Source organism: Anopheles bellator, chromosome 1, assembly GCF_943735745.2.
Source record: "Anopheles bellator chromosome 1, idAnoBellAS_SP24_06.2, whole genome shotgun sequence".
NCBI lineage: Eukaryota > Metazoa > Arthropoda > Insecta > Diptera > Culicidae > Anopheles > Anopheles bellator.
Window position 1 is genome coordinate 26,377,642 of NC_071285.1, and position 15,779 is coordinate 26,393,420.

At 45.4% G+C, this 15,779-nt stretch overlaps 4 protein-coding genes across 9 annotated transcripts; 3 read left to right on the forward strand and 1 right to left on the reverse strand.

Moving 5' to 3' along the window:
- Positions 1-240: 240 nt before the first annotated feature.
- Positions 241-5,441, reverse strand: LOC131206545 (luc7-like protein 3). Of its 6 annotated transcripts, XR_009156806.1 has the most exons (9): positions 5,154-5,384; positions 4,718-5,083; positions 4,447-4,652; positions 4,241-4,378; positions 4,035-4,165; positions 2,481-3,953; positions 2,351-2,410; positions 2,175-2,270; positions 1,517-2,092 (listed from the first exon to the last, which is right to left on the reverse strand). XR_009156806.1 is itself a non-coding variant. In XM_058199129.1 (6 exons), exons 1-6 carry the CDS (start codon positions 5,253-5,255, stop codon positions 3,886-3,888), a joined length of 1,011 nt encoding a protein of 336 aa, XP_058055112.1. In that variant the 5' UTR covers positions 5,256-5,384; the 3' UTR covers positions 1,517-3,885. The 6 variants fall into 6 exon arrangements, 1 of the variants encoding a protein (XP_058055112.1); XR_009156803.1 differs by lacking the exons at positions 1,517-2,092; positions 2,175-2,270; positions 2,351-2,410 and adding exons at positions 241-1,503; positions 5,421-5,441 and having other exon boundaries at positions 3,676-3,953; positions 5,154-5,333; XR_009156805.1 differs by having other exon boundaries at positions 1,517-2,270.
- A 441-nt stretch (positions 5,442-5,882) lies between these two features.
- On the forward strand, positions 5,883-10,527 carry LOC131211943 (tectonin beta-propeller repeat-containing protein). Its single transcript, XM_058205636.1, has 4 exons — positions 5,883-8,572; positions 8,650-9,721; positions 9,806-10,261; positions 10,317-10,527. The coding sequence occupies exons 1-4, from the start codon at positions 6,132-6,134 to the stop codon at positions 10,356-10,358; spliced, it is 4,011 nt and encodes a 1,336-aa protein (XP_058061619.1). The 5' UTR covers positions 5,883-6,131; the 3' UTR covers positions 10,359-10,527.
- Positions 10,528-10,989: 462 nt separating this feature from the next.
- Positions 10,990-12,542, forward strand: LOC131216105 (ankyrin repeat and MYND domain-containing protein 2). The gene has a single exon (XM_058210516.1). It carries the CDS (start codon positions 11,082-11,084, stop codon positions 12,354-12,356), a length of 1,275 nt encoding a protein of 424 aa, XP_058066499.1. The 5' UTR covers positions 10,990-11,081; the 3' UTR covers positions 12,357-12,542.
- A 619-nt stretch (positions 12,543-13,161) lies between these two features.
- Positions 13,162-15,660, forward strand: LOC131211696 (RILP-like protein homolog). The gene is made up of 3 exons (XM_058205276.1): positions 13,162-13,472; positions 13,540-14,357; positions 14,420-15,660. The coding sequence occupies exons 1-3, from the start codon at positions 13,206-13,208 to the stop codon at positions 14,535-14,537; spliced, it is 1,203 nt and encodes a 400-aa protein (XP_058061259.1). The 5' UTR covers positions 13,162-13,205; the 3' UTR covers positions 14,538-15,660.
- The last annotated feature ends 119 nt before the right edge of the window (positions 15,661-15,779 follow it).

The window sequence follows — 15,779 nt, forward strand, 5'->3', positions numbered from 1 at the left end:
CATGTAGCCAGTAGTTTCTAGGAGCCAAGTATCGTTCCATCCTAACCACCGTTCGTTGGACGTTTTAAAAAGATTGGTGAATATTTTTCAAAAACTACTCCATTTCGGCTTACAAACAAAAACGGTATTAAGATTTGAACAGATGGTTAAAAACAGATGCCACATAATAGAGTTGAAAGTAGGTTTAAACAGTTTTTCGGATTTACTTAACTACGAGCCTCACCATTTTGTCGAATGAACTTTTATTTGCTTGGAAAATTGGAGAGAAAAATTTATACGCTGAATACCTGAAGTAAAATTATAACATAGCAACGTCTAAAGCGATTTGTTTTCTGACAAATGGGCCGATCGGTGGTGTCGATCAACCGGGAAATATAGGTGGCCGATCTTTCAATGGCCCGGTTTCTACACTTTCCCTCCGTTGTGTTTTCTGAATGCCTGAACTGACGTGCCTAACACAACGAACGTGGAGTATGGAAGGGTTTGTCGGAGTACGAACGTTTTTAAACACCTTACACTAATGAACTTGCATAAGTCGAAGCACACCGAAAACTATTTTACATTTGCAGTGCATACATTTTGCAGTTTCACATTGTCCTTCGGTTCCAAATTTGTTGAAAAGTGGGGTGCTTAATTAGGCTTTAGTTCAGCCTTAAAATGATCTCTTACACCATGTGGATCAAAATACAAATTATGACAGTAATGAAAGAGTATTTTTAGGTCGTTTCCCTCGCTTTGTAACCTTTGCTCATGGGTATGTCAACACAAGTTCAACGGTTTCAGCAGTGTCTCGTAGGTTTCTGCAAACTTTCTGCACAATGTTAATAAAAACTATAACCATTGGTTGTAAACTTTCGCGACACTGAATACCTTTTTCATTCGATTACTAAACCCGTGCCGATCCAGATTGTGCCACACTTTCGGTTATTGACAACTTGCACAAGGCACAACTTTTTTTTTGTTATTGCTCACGAAGCGAAAGCGCTCACACCTATGTTCAATCCTACATCCAGCGTGGTCCACGCTGCTAAACATGTTACCAGTGGCGAATAAATAGTACAGTTTGTATTACTGCAAAGAACCGTTTGCAGATTTTACCAGCTCGTGGGAAATAATGGAGAATTAAGTATGGGTGGAGTAGAGCGCCATCCACAGCGATTGATGCTCCTCTGTATGGCGACAGTTGAAAATAGAACCACAATCTGTATGCGTGCTAAAATCGTCAACTAACTTCTCAATTCGTTAAATTTTATTAAACTACTTGTCCTCTATTTTGTTGATCTACAGCTTGGGATATCGGAACCATTGGGCTCAGAGAGATGAATGTTTCTTACATTTAAAATGATTTTTTAAATCACGCTACCTGCCGTGTTTTGGATCTGCAGAAAGAAAATTGTTTCTACGTCGGAATGGGCCGTCCCGCCATTACCTTCGTTCAGTTCCATTGTCGCATTTGCAGAAATACAGTGCTGCGCCAGTTTTGGAAGATAAATAAAATGGGTACTGAAAATACAGAAAGAAAGAAAGAAAACGAAAACAGCGAATTAGTGATGAAAATAACATTCATGGCAAGTAATATTCCTGTTTTCGGCTACCGCACAATGGGGCGTTCTGAAGCACAACGCTTGAATGATTAGGCAGTTTTCGAACTTTCTAGTGCTTCTAGTACTAGGGTTGATAATACGGTAGAGAATTATTGTAAACTTTGACTTTCCGTAACTAATCTCTTTCATGGACCAAAAAGTTCAATAAACTAGGGCAGATATGAGTCTGGGACTGATTACTTATAGTACGTTACAACTGTTACAGGGAAATGATACAGGAAATAATAATAAAACAATAGTTATTGTACATGCTATATGAATAAATACCTCGAGATACATCATTTTCGTATAACAGGGCACTAATGGCGAGCCGGAAAATGGTGGATCGAGCGAACGAATCGAGTTAGGTTCATCGTAGCCGGGTTGGTTTTTTGGTATACACATATTTCGCCAAAGGGTGAGAACGCAAGACGAGAAAGCCACCAACGATTAATCCACCATCACCAGTTAGTGGTGTGGATGGTAGCGGGATAAAATATCCAACTTCACTAGCAAAAACAAATGGTAAGAACGTTGCAGGTAAAAAGGGGACATCACTTCCAGCTAGCGGATATTGCGAGTGGTTTTTACATTGTTTCTTTCTATTGGCTGCGGCGTAAGCACTCCAACAGTTTTTCCTCGCAGCTTTTTCTTCGAAATCAGTTCATTTTCACAGTTCTGCTCACGCTGCGAATATTGCGATGTTGTGTGAAGTAGAGCACGAATATTATACATTCAGTTTCGCATACAGTGTACGACCAATTTACCTTCGATTCATTGTATCAGAGTACAGGGGAGACAAAATGATCTGAACGTAACCTGCACACCTGCTGGAAGATTGTTTAGAAGAATTGCTGTGTAGCATCATCGTGCCTCGTTTGAGGAACACACATTTACCTCGATCAAATTTGTTTCGAATCCACAATCCACGAACAGTATACCGCCCGTTAGTGTTTTGCCCTTTAGGCTACAATGTTAACGGCACACATTTGCCCAAATTTAATATCGTCGCTTACTTTGTCCTGCATAACGAAAAGGCATTAGGGTTTTACGCGACACGGTTTCCCGTGCCTCTTTCTTTAACCTAAGTAAATGCGGTAACAATTACCTCACACGTACAGCGTTGGCACGCTACTTTCGTAATATGAAATGACCGTTTCAACTGCACGAGAAACAGCGAGATAGCAACGAGCTTAGTGCATTTTGCCACTGGGCGAACAGAGTACTGTTTATGATTTTGAGAGATAAACAAGAGAAGAAGTTTTCATTTAATAGTGCAGCTCTGCTGTTGTAAACTTCTGAACATAAACATACTGTAGCCTACATGGTGTACCTTGCGTCCAAACAATCGCTGGCTCAAACAGCGCTCGTGGGGTAATTTGTTATAGATTATCTGAAAATTCTTATTCACGATGAGAAAGAAGAAAACAGAGCGTACACATGGTTAGCAAACGGTACCTGCACGAGGAGGACGCGATGTTACTGAGTGAAAATTCATTCTGCTGCGTCGTACGCACATGCGATGACCATTTGGGTCGTCCTATTAAGAAAAAAGGAATGATAACAGGACCAACAAACAAAGAGGAAGAAAAGAATGTGCGACGCTAGCTGGCATCGAACACAAGCTGCCGATCGTTCGAGTAATTCGACTGGCATCATCGAAAAGCATTGGACACAGAATCGTGTCTGAGGCAAAGGCAGAATGGGTTTTAGGTACGGCATGGCTAAACAGTTAGTTACACTTTTTTTTCTAAAGGTTCTGTATGGTAGTTCTCAATCGACGCACGCAAGGGATTAACGCATTTGTAGAAACGGACGAATTGAACACTATTCCACAACTACTCGTAACCTAGGCAAGGTCTAGTGCCAAAGAACTTGCCTAGGCACTCTTCTATCTATCGAAAAATGTCTAGAAAACGATTTTAGTTGCAAATAGATTGATCTTTGTGTAAGTGTATGTAAGACAAAATATGAAAACGCGAACGGACCAGTCTTGTCGGACACGGGGCCGCGGACGCGTAATGCGATAGAAATCGGTTATGAGATAAAGGAACATGTGAATAAAAGTCTGTGGTCAGAAACGATCACTTACCTTAGATCCTAGAGGGGTTTCGATAGTTTATCGGTTTTTGTGTATTGGTCATATTTGGATTTTTTTGCTTTTGTTTTCTATTCTTAGTGGGGATACCTCAAGATAAACGAGACGGTTCTGTAGAAGATATGCCCGGGGAGTTACACAACCGGTGTGCACGTTGTTGTACCGCACATTTGCAGTGCTTCCATTCAGTGCAGAAAACGGAACCTAATAGCTGCGGCTACGACTGCGATCTCGTTCACGATCCCGCTCTCGTTCACTGCGCTCGTTGCGATCTGCAGATACAGAGGTACAGACTCTGTGTTAGATTGATGTTTCCAAGCTTGCACATTCCTGCAAAATCTGATACAACTCACCCCGTCTGTAATTACGATCACGTTGACGATTATCGTGGCGATCGTTACGCTCTTTGTGGTCACGGTGATCTCGTCGGTAACGATTGCGATCGCGATCGTCTCGTCTACTATTGTGACGCTCGTCACGTTCTCTGAAATTCCAAAGAGATCAATATTACTTTCATCCACTAATCTGAAGTGCAATATGAACCTTTTGCTGCGCTTACCGAGATTTTCGCTCCTCACGCCTAGTGTTCTCTCGCCTCCGACGGTCATCATCACGGGAACGACGTTCTTCTATATTGATGGTGTTTTTTCTTCTCGCTTCGTACATCTCATCTACTGCTTTACGTAATTTTGAATACCTAAAAGAAACCCCGTACGAGAGACATCAAAACGGGAAAGCTTTGGCAAGACTTGTTCGCAATCGTACCCAAGATGCTGCTTTCCCGTTAGGTGATCATCGATCCGTTGCTGTGCGTCTCCGACGATTAAAAATGCACCACACACTTCACAAACTTCCATCTGTTTTTCTTGTGAAGCCGCAATTTCGGCCGTTACAGACCAGCCGTTTGATTCATGTTGCTTCACTAGAACGTCTTTTTCCTCTTTCAGCTTATCACACTGTTCCATCAAACCCTACGAAGGCGAAAGAAACTGCTCTGTTGAATGGAAACTGAATCGAGTGCGTTGATCGATCGTACCTGGGCTTGCTCCACGTCGCCACGCGTCCCGGCTTCTTCGGCTTCCCGCACTAGTTTGTTTATCTTTTCCGTCAGTGTGTTCAGATGCTCTTGATGCTTTGGCATGGATCGTCCAGTATCCGTTTTGCTGTTCATGAGAAGAAGTCTTTGCTTACCTTTCGAAATCTTACGATCAACTTCATTGATCATATTGGTACAGAACCGTAGGAAGTCTTCTTCGTACTGTGCTTTCTTGCGGCACGGTTTGGCTTCATCGTACAACCGTTTTGCCTCATCGTCGTGCAGTTTGGTACATTGACCCAAATCTGCCCGAGTGTTTACAAATAAATCGTGCGGACAGAATTTTACCAAGAAGTACGGACAGAACTGAAAGTATGAAAAACGAAAGGGCGTACTAGAATCGGGCACGACCGCTGATTTGCTACCCACACCGCACCTCTTCATCAACCCACGAGACTTCTTTGGCCGAAGAAGAAGGATCCAGATTACGGTTCCTGCCCATGAGCTCATCCAGCAGTTGTCGGGCTACGTCCACCATGTTTATTCGATCGCAATCGCCCTAATCACAGCCCTTCACAGCACCTGGTTCAGCAGAATGCCCGCACTCCTTGGTGAACTAGATGAAAGTTAAGGGTGAAACGTTTCACAGGTTAATTTTACCACAAAATTCACGATTGTTTTCGAGATAAAATTATTCACTGACTGTAATTTTCGTCACTGCGCTTGCGGCCAGAAGAAAAGCAGTCAATGGGAAATTGATGTGCTGTCAAAATATTTTCGCTGTGGCGTTGTAGAGCAGGGTTGCCGCGGAGGGTGCTGTTGTAGAGCTCAAACCAGCGTGTATTTTTCTACATTTAAATTCCGTTTTCGGCGTATTTTGTGTGATGCAAGTATTTCTAGCAGAAGAGCCTTAATGCATTCCACACTATACTCATACCCCAAATCGTAAACGAATTTAACGTGCTGTGTTCTTTGGGATTCGAAATAAACGGTCGCAGAAATGTTTCGCGGCGCATCTCATCAAACGGATCTCTATTAGGTGTTTACACTTCAACTGTCAACTGCCTCAGTTGGATGAAAAGTTTTCATTGACGGTACCGAAAAACTTGAACATCGGTTGTTCGATTTCATTGTGCTCGATAATAAGGGAACGCTGTATAACGTGTGGAAAATGATCGATTGGCCGTTGTCGCTTAGTTGTGCGGAACAATATTAGCTAGAATGCTGTGAAGTGCGTTACAGCCGAGAAAGATTGAGTCCAGACTGAAAAGCTTGAATCCCGAATATATCGATTGGTTGTAGCAGCAGGGTCCATGATTTGATGTCGTCACTGATACCACTTGGATGTAGCAGCGTCGAAGTACCTTAAACGATAGAACCGCATTAGACTTGTTGCCCATAGAAGGGATTCACAATGCCAAGCACGCTACTGTTTGCGAACAACAATGAAGGCCGAGTCTACGCTCTCTCCACCTCTGGCACGGCCTGGCGCGAGTTCCTTTACTTGGGACTGGAGTTTAAAAAAATAAGTGTTGTGCCTCACTTTATGTGGGCTATCGGTGGAGATCGGCAAGTTTACGTGCATGTGCACGGACTGGACGTTCCGATACGCATCAAGGAGGAAGCGTTCGAAAATGAGCGATGGCTGCCGATCGAAGGTTTTTCCAGCCATCTCCTGCCGACCGATCGGTACCATTTCTCCAATGCTGACGGCACGGTCGATCGCAATATTGATAAGGTGCGGTTGCCTTCTATGGCGTGGCAGTGGGAAGGCGAGTGGCAACTTGATCTCACCCTCGAAGGCCAACCGCTGGATCACGATGGCTGGACGTACGCAGTCGATTTTCCGGCCACCTACCATCCGCAGAAAAACTGGAAATCGTGCGTGCGGCGTCGGAAATGGATACGCTTTCGACGCTACTGTGCGCTGAATTCGTGGTGCGCTGTGGCTCCGCTGCATAAGGATCCTACACAGGAACCGTTCATTGATGTTTCGATTGGTGGTTCGAACGTTCCGGGCAGCCCATCCGGTTTGTTGCTTGTATGGGCCGTAACTGCGCATGGTCGGGTGATGTTTCGGTCAGGGGTCAGCACGACGGCTCCAGAAGGACTTCGTTGGACTGCCGTAACCACACCGTCCGGTTGCGAAGTGTCGCAGATTGCAGTCGGTGCCACAGGGTTGGTTTGGGCCGTTCTATATAATGGCCGCGCTATTGTACGGGCTGGCGTCACGAGGGACGCCCTAACCGGAAGCGCCTGGCTGGAGGTGAAACCACCAGGAGCGAGTCTGAAGATTGTTCAAGTAGCTATTGGCACCAACTCGGTCTGGTGTGTCACGAACGACAATCACGTGTGGTTCCGACGCGGAGTCCGCGGTGAAGCGTCCGGCGTCAGTGAAGATGCGGCCATTGGGAGCAGTTGGGTCGAAATGGTTGGCAATATTTCGCACATTTCCGTTGCCGCCAACGATCAGGTGTTCGCAGTTGGATCGGAGGATCGTGCGCTGTACTTCCGCTCGGGTGTTTCCAGCAGTGATCCGACCGGTAAGAAGTGGCGCCTCATTCAGCTTCCTATGCAGCTGAGTCGCACATCGAGCAACTTTTCGTTTTCAAGTCGCCAAAGTGGAAGTAGCTCTCCAACGGCCAAGCACCGCAGCCTGAACAGTCTGTACCGCGAGCGTCTGCAGCAGGAGACTATGGGCAGCGACGAGGGGGCTGGTGGTTCAGCAATCGGCGCCGGGATCGAGGAAACTTCTCGTTCAGCCCCAACCGCAAACATCAAAAGCAGGCCAGAGCTGTGGAACAAGCCGGAATTGTCGCCGGATGTGATCACGCAGCAGATTGAAGCGAAACACGTTGGCAGTCTGGTGGAGCGCAAACTGGTGCAGAAAATGTCGCTCGAAAGCATGACAGCGTCTAGTGTTCCGGTCAACGAAGTTTACGAAATTTCTGGCAAGCAGCTGAAAAATTCCCGGGCCTGGAGTCCGGTCCGCTCGGTGGGATCCGTGGTTGGGACAGAGGCTCATCCGGAAACCGATTCGATTGTGTTCGAGGTCGAAAGCTCACGAGATTCGGGTGTTTTTGGTGAATGCGAAGATCACGGAGGGTCACAGAACTGGACGGACTGCGGAGTGCTGTGGGTCGGGTGCTCTGCCGGGGCCGTGACCGTGGATCCTCATCTGTTGCCGAACTGGTTCCACGACAGTGTCTCGCAGACAAACGCCGCCGAGGAAGTGAGCCAATCTTGGCGGATGAAACTTCTCGAGGATCTGAAGAACCGATTGCCGGCAAACGATTTGGAAAACGGTGCCTACGCACACTACGAGAAAGCGATCGCGATGAGCTCATGGGTCAAATCGGGAGAAGCACGGTGCGCCAAGACGGGCCATCCGTTCGAGGACTGCTTGATCGAGCTCGAGTGGGTGAACAATCAAGAGTGTGGGCCCGATTCAGGAACATTGACCGTGCTTAACTCGGACGGAATCACAACCAAGATGCAGCTGTCATTGTCTGAAATCACCGCCATCATGTGCTGCAGTGAGCCGGGCTCGCCGCGTCTAGCGATTCATGCTCCGCGCCTAACACCCGGTTCATCGCCCTTGAAGCTGCAGTTCAGTGGAGACACGGATTTAGAAGATTGGAGCTCACACCTCACTTCCGTGTGCTGTCAGATAAACGAAGTGCAGGGAAGGCCTGCCGGCAATGCCATGTGGATCACCTCCGGATTAGGCGATGTTTTTGCTTTCGATCCCACCAATCTGCAGGCTTCTCAATGGAGCCAGGAAGCCCAAAGCTACCGCTTGAAGCTGGACCTAAAAGCTGCCGAAACTCCCTACTTAACCGCGCTTTACAACGGGTAGGCAGATTATTATTCGATCTCGATTTTACACATAAAATATTCTATTCTGTTTAATCTTGGACTTTTCTTTACAGCATGCTTATCGGTTCACGATTGGAAATTACCGGTTTCGTGTATGATGATGCCGACCAGATCCGTTTCGACCTGCAGGCGCACCCTACGGTACGCGTACGGCACAAACCAGAATCGCAACGTAACATTCCTCTCCACATAAACCCACGGTTCAATGAAAACTTGACCGTCTTCAACTCCATGCTGGCTTCGCAGTGGAACGAGGACGAAATACGCGACCGGCGTGTTTCATTTGCACCAGGGGCAGAGTTTAAGCTCGAGATATGGAGCGCCGCTGATGGGTTTCGCGTAAGAGTGAACGAGAAGGACCATCCAACTTTTCACTATCGTAGTGGGTTGGCCCCGGATATGGTGTGCAGTTTGTACAGCAGCGGACGCGTCAAGATACTGCACATAACGTATGACAGCCCGAAGCTGATACTTCCATTGCGTGACGTCTACTGGCGACAGATTGGTGGTCACATGAAACGAGTGATCTCCTGCAAGGCAGGTGTAGTTTGGGGTCTGGGTTATGACAATACCGTGTGGTTGTACACGGGCGGCTGGGGTGGCACTTTCCTAAAAGGACTGGAGAATAGCACCCACGGCGTTAATCCAATGACGGACACCCAAAACTACTATATCTATGAGAACCAACGGTGGAACCCATTGTCGGGCTTTTCGTCAACGGGTCTACCGACGGATCGGCACATGTGGAGTGATATAACAGGCAAGCACAAACGGAGCAAGGAACATGCGAAACTGCTGTCGATGCACTGGCAGTGGATCAGTGATTGGATGGTGGACTTTCACAATCCCGGTGGCGTGGACCGGGACGGATGGCAGTATGCAGTTGACTTCCCCGCTTCCTACCATGCAAAGAAACAGTTCACCGACTACGTGCGACGACGCCGATGGTACCGCAAGTGTCGGCTAACCACTAGTGGACCGTGGCAGGAAATTGGCAACACGAAAATAGTGGACGCGTCGCTGCAACCAGACAGCGATGCAGCGGACTGTTCGATTACTGCCTGGGCCATAGGGGCCAACGGCGATGTACTCCTTCGCCGCGGCGTGTCACAGTCTCAACCCGCAGTAAGTGCATGCGTGGGCAGAGAGCGAAGCTCTTTTCTTGAGTTCAATACTATTTTAACATTGTTTTCTTTGTCATTCTCCCAGGGAACGGGATGGGAACACGTGCCCTGTGATCAACCCCTGATCAGCATCAGTATTTACGGAAACAAGGTTTGGGCTATAGGAAAAAATGGAGCAGCTCTTATGCGATGCGGCATAACGGTTGAAAATACGATCGGGACTAAATGGCAATCGATCGAAGCACCCGGTGGCGTTAGCTTCAAACAGATCTCAGTGGGAAAGTGTGGCATTTGGGTGCTGGACACGACCGGGCGTCTAGCTGTACGGAAGGAGATTAATGAAACGTTCCCCGAAGGCAGCCACTGGCAACTGTTGCAAAACATCTTAAACGATCCACCGCACTATGAGGGAAACATTGGCTTCAAAAATGTTTCCGTTGGTGATCACGTGTTTGCTGTCTCTCAATCGGGCTACGTATGCAAACGCAGTGGTGTTACACCACTGATTCCCGCTGGCACTGGGTGGATTCTTGGAATACAGGTAAGATATGCTTACTTTTAACTGTGATGAGGCTTAATCAAATGTCTATTTGTAGGCCAACTGGAATTTCGTTAACGTGACGGGCTTCTGTAATTGAATTGATATGAATTCAAATTTCAACTGATACAACCAAAAAATAACAGTTTTGCGACTGCTTGAAACCCACAAGATGCTATTGCTTCTGCTATTTTTTACAGAGACAGAATCTTATTGTGAATGTTCATGTGCTACCATATTTATTGTTTGGCACAGATCCCATTACTCTACTGGACCCTTATACTAGCTGCAATAAAAGTGTTTTAGCCTACTAAGAAACCCCACATCAATGGAATAATCTGATTTTAAAGTTTTTCCTTTTTTCATTAGCCGCAAAGTGTTGTTCTTTAGTTACATTTTCTGCATTCGATCAAGGAATTAGGAAAGCTGCTTCTACATCACAAAAAGCAAAAAGCAAAAAGCAAAAACCTATGCCTCAAATGCTCCCCGGGTCTTTGGAAAACGCTCGACTTATCAGAGTGGAAAATGGAGAGAATTGTAAGAATCAATTGCTGGCCCAGCAATCGGTATTTAGCAACTGATCATATTGTTTGAAAATTGAACAAACAATCCGAAAAGTCGAGGTATCCTGTCGCAGAACAATATGTCAAAACATTTGCATCAGGGTGAAAAATGACAGTTTCTAAGACGTCAAAAGCGGCAGAGCGCATGTTTGTGTGCAAAGTTCTGGCGAAAACGCACTCTAAATTCTGTGGTACTGCTATAAATCTGTATTATTACAATATTACGGGATTGTCCAGTATAACTGTAGTCTAGTGTAATCATGGCTCTGCCTCACCAAGAAATGGTAAAGACGTTGGAAGGTAATGATATGGCTTCCACGGAGTCCTCTTCCTCGAAGGTGGAAGTAAGCGAAGAACAGCGAGCGATATTTGACCGAATTGCCAAGAATGAAACCAGCGAGCTTCGGTTTCTATTGGCGCAGTGTAAGACGAGCGTCGACTTTGTGGATGAAAACGGAATGACGCCGCTGCAACATGCAGCATATAAGGGCAACAAGGAGACAGTTCAATTGCTGCTGGACCAAGGAGCTGATGTAAATTCCGGGAAACACGAATACAATTACACAGCATTGCACTTTGGAGCTCTCTCAGGGAGTGCGGAAGTGTGCTTGAAGCTGTTGCTGGCCGGCGCTGACCCAAAAGTGACAAACTCGGTGGGGCGCACGGCAGCACAGATGGGGGCTTTCGTAGCAAATCACGAAGCCGTTGCTACGATTAACAATTTTGTTCCGCTGAAGGACGTCGAATGTTACGCGGTGGAAGTGCCAGTCCCAGGGAAAGCAGTAATGCCGGTAACGATGTTGGAATCATTCCATAATTTTATTATGCAAGTTAACTTGCACCCAGTGCGCATACTACTGAACCTGCAAAAATACGGAATGGTGGGAGCAGATATGAAAAACATTCGTTTGATCCTGGCAGAGATGATGGAACGTGAGATGCATCGACGCGGCGACGTAAATGAGGTGATGGCATTCAAATGGCACTATTTGGGGTACGTCTTGGGCGAGATAGTAAAGCATCGTGATTATCTGAACTCTCGTCGGGACGCTAACCGAGATGCCAAAACGGACTTCCTGGAGCTGTTTGCCAAACGCGTACTCAAACCTAACAAGGATGGTGCGCTGGACTATATCGAGGCGCTGGTTCGTGAGTGCGTTCGAGAGTTCCCATTCCGCGAATGTACAATCTTTCGCCAGCTGGTGGGCCAGTTGGCGCACAAGGAAAATGTGGCCACTGCGCTCGACATTCTTCGTGGTGCAATGAATGGGCAACGCGGGTTCCAGGACACAATAACGATTTGCAGTTCCTGTGGGGAAGAAAAGCCCGATAAAAAGTGTTCAAAGTGTAAAGCAGTTCAGTACTGCGATCGACAATGCCAGCGTTTGCATTGGTTCGCTCACAAAAAGGTTTGCGCCAGACCGTCATCTTCTGTTTCAGCTACAACGGAAGCGCAGCAACCAGGTGGGGCTGCCAGAGAGATCGACTCCGCAGAAATTAGTGAACAGCTGCAGAACCTTGTCGTCGGTCAATGAAGTGCGAACACCTTCGTCACCTGCAAACCTATCTTATGTGTGTCCCAAGCCCATGAATGTCGCATAAAATTAGTTCAAAACCAGCCGGTTTGAGATATTGTATAGTGTCGATGTGGTAATGACTTTCTGTAAAGTGCATTTGTAACTACGTGTTGTATGGTCCGATGAATCAATAAATAAAGCTTATCGCTAAAACAGACAATTGTATCAGATTTGTTTCAACTATATCTGTTATTAATCGTCAATAGATCATTTTAAAGACAATTTTCCAGTCACGTTCATGATGAACATTCAACGGTGAATAATTAACATGAAACATCCTAAGTCTTGATGAAAATGCTCCATATTCCATTACGAATGGAACTTTCGAATCTTATTATAATTAAAATAAAATTATAATTACATTCTTGTAATTAACTTGAATGTTTTCGCTATACATTAACTATAAGGCTATCTGTTTTGCAGATTGATTTTGGATTTTCTTAACAATTGGCTGAAGCACACCGAAATATTGTAACCGGAAAGAGAAACGGAAGAGACTAGAAGTCGAAAATCCTGAATCTGAAAAAACCAGATTTTCAAACTAGATAATTCAAAAACAAGATATTTAGAGCAATTTCATCAAAAGCAAATCACAAATGTTCCAATTTCGTTTACGCACCCAGATCGGATGAAGTGAACGCTTAAAATGGGTGTTATAAACGGGTTTTTGTGCATTCGCATCAAAAGAAAAAAAGCACACAAACGCAGACTGTGGAGCAGCAGCAGTGATTTGTGTTCTCTGTTCTCCAACTAAGCACGGTTGAGTTTCGGTGGTTTTGTTGCAGTTTGACTTTGTTCCAGTGCAAAATGAATGTGGCAGACAAATTTACCGTAGTGGACGTGTATGATTTGGCGTTAGATATCGGCAAAGAGTTCGAAGTTATAATCGATGCCAATGGAGCAAACACGGTCTCGGGGCTGATTACGAAAGTCGTGAATGCGCTGGAGTTGATGGAATCCCTCACCTGCCAGAATGAAAGCGAAAATTCTGCCATTCAAGAGTTACAAGAAAGAATAGCTCTGTTAGAGGCCGAAAAGGAACAAAAAGCAGCCTCCCGGTCGCGGTACGAAAAGGCAAGTAAAGATTGACGTATGTTTACGGAGTTGGGCTGACAAGCCTCTGTTATCCTACCATATGCAGGAGTTGGAAGCCATCGAAGAACAATGGCGTTCGGAGGCTAAGGAGCTGTTCAAAGTGATCGATAAGTTGCACGAGGAGAATCGTAAGCTACAAAGGGGGATTGCACGTACAGCGAGTGAGGTTCCAGGCAACAACCACGCAGATGAACTGTCGAACGCTGCAATCGATGAATTGGGGAGCGATTCGAACACACCCGGGACGGTGGCATCGGCTTACAAAAAGTCCTCCGAACACAAACTACAACTCTGTCAGCTGGAGGAAAAGTTGAAGCGCAAGGAGATAGAGTTGTGCGAGAAAATGGCCGAAATTGAAGCATTATCGAATCAAAACGATCGCCTAAAGAAAGTGGTAAGCGAAAGTCGCCGGCGACAAAAGCTTTCCCACAGCCAGATCGTAACGCTTTGCGAAGAGCGGGCCGACTTTTTGGCCCAAATTCAGGACCAGCATCACGAGATTAAAGCACTACGAACTCAGCTGGGCTTAGCCGAAAAGGAAAATGAAGATTTGGTGAATCGAGTGGCAGAGGACGAACGCCCCCGATTTTCAACGGTTGAGCTAAAGGAGATGCTGACTGATCGAAACGAGCTAAAGGCCAGAGTCAGTGATTTGGAACAAGAACTTATGACATGCCAGGCCATTGGAGGTAGCAGTGGCACATGCCCTGCTGCCGACATAGTTGATGGTACCAAGACAGTGGACAATTCCGTTAACGAACTGCAATCGGTAGACTTTAGCGAGCTGCCTGTTCAAGGACCACTGCCGTACGAGCCCGATGATGCACCGTGGAAAAAGAGTAACGAAAGTGGCATCAGGAAATTGTAAGTGTCTATCATTCAAACATGTGAACATTTCCATATGATTAATGTTGTTTTTTATGTAGCTTCCGCAAGCTGTTTAACGAAACCTCGTCTGACTGCTCCAGCTTTTCACAGCGTTCTCTGTCAACCCTCTCCAAAATGGCTCTGTCCTCAGGCCCGCATAGTGACATTCCGATTTAAATAGTAAAAATAGTCAAGGTGTATCATCAGTGCAAGTAAACTTGCCCACACACTGGTAATCAGCAAAACAGAAAACAGAAACATCGATTTTGAACAAAGACGGTAAACTACGTTTCCGAGAATTTTATCAGTGTAGAAATTGAACGAGACTGGCAAGAAACAACCTTGACCAAATTTGAAGTGTAGTATTCCTTACACACCTATGTTGTAGCCTTTACATGACCCAGATTTACAACTTTGCTTGAACATGTCTAGTGGCCCAGTTGCCTTTCCATGTTCTGTAATTGTTAACGTTGTTTTAGGATTTCACTTCACTATTTCATTGCTATACGTCGTAGTAAAACTTATCAGAACTGATAACGGTTTTCGTTAAAATTTCCGATTGTAAGTTTGGTGCTAGAATTTATCTTGGGATTCGATTTGTTTTTATAGAGACAAAAATAGCGCATGTTAAAGCCATTTATAAACCTTCCATTGCTTAGAAAGTGTAGGAACTGGCTACTGGAATTAGTTAAAAAATGCTCAGAATACATAGTAAATTACGTTCTTACAGGCAGTGTTAGTCGCAGTGAGTTAAAACAGTATACTTCATCATCTCTAGTCATTTTTAACCCCGCATTTCTAACGTTTAGAGTTGCGTACGTACTGTTTTTAGCGTTTAGCATTAGCGACGTTCTCTTATCTAAACAACCGATAACGGAACCTTTGCCGCATCATTATCCGTTGCGTTACACTATCGTGATAGGTGTTAGTTCTCTGCGAAAGGCGAGAGATTAGTTTGGAGTAAAGTGCGTAAACGAGGCTGAGATTGTACCGAGTTACAGACCCCCCATCGGAAGAATTCACAGAAGCAAAACAAGGCGTTGATTGAAGTGATTCATGGAGATCGTTCAATGGGTAGGAATATTTACCTAGATTTAAACTTTATTTACATGTCGTTAATACGGAAACTGTGTCAAGTATTATGTGAGACAATATGATCAATTAGAACCATTCCATGTACCTCTGTACTACAACATACTATCTATTTCGTGAACGTTGACTGAACGCACTAGTTCGAAGCCACCTACTATGTGATGATATCTTAGACATTGTCTTGCTAGCGCCCATATTTCTAGCGAAAAACTCATACTGAAATAAAACAATATCATTATTAGTAGCATGACTTTAGTGAAAGTGCGCGTCCGTGTAATAAAAGCAAAACAAAAATTTCCGAACACACTATACTACCTGAAGAGCGTA

Coding starts and splice junctions, on each gene's coding strand:
- LOC131206545 (XM_058199129.1), bottom strand. CDS start 5,255: ATGGTGGACGTAGCCCGACAACTGCTGGATGAGCTCATGGGCAGGAAC. Junction 5,084..5,153: donor TCTCGTGGGTTGATGAAGAG/GTGCGGTGTGGG, acceptor TCATACTTTCAG/TTCTGTCCGTACTTCTTGGT. Junction 3,954..4,034: donor TGATCGTAATTACAGACGGG/GTGAGTTGTATC, acceptor CTGTATCTGCAG/ATCGCAACGAGCGCAGTGAA.
- LOC131211943 (XM_058205636.1), top strand. CDS start 6,132: ATGCCAAGCACGCTACTGTTTGCGAACAACAATGAAGGCCGAGTCTAC. Junction 8,573..8,649: donor TTAACCGCGCTTTACAACGG/GTAGGCAGATTA, acceptor TTTTCTTTACAG/CATGCTTATCGGTTCACGAT. Junction 10,262..10,316: donor GGTGGATTCTTGGAATACAG/GTAAGATATGCT, acceptor GTCTATTTGTAG/GCCAACTGGAATTTCGTTAA.
- LOC131216105 (XM_058210516.1), top strand. CDS start 11,082: ATGGCTCTGCCTCACCAAGAAATGGTAAAGACGTTGGAAGGTAATGAT.
- LOC131211696 (XM_058205276.1), top strand. CDS start 13,206: ATGAATGTGGCAGACAAATTTACCGTAGTGGACGTGTATGATTTGGCG. Junction 13,473..13,539: donor CCCGGTCGCGGTACGAAAAG/GCAAGTAAAGAT, acceptor TACCATATGCAG/GAGTTGGAAGCCATCGAAGA. Junction 14,358..14,419: donor GAAAGTGGCATCAGGAAATT/GTAAGTGTCTAT, acceptor TTTTTTATGTAG/CTTCCGCAAGCTGTTTAACG.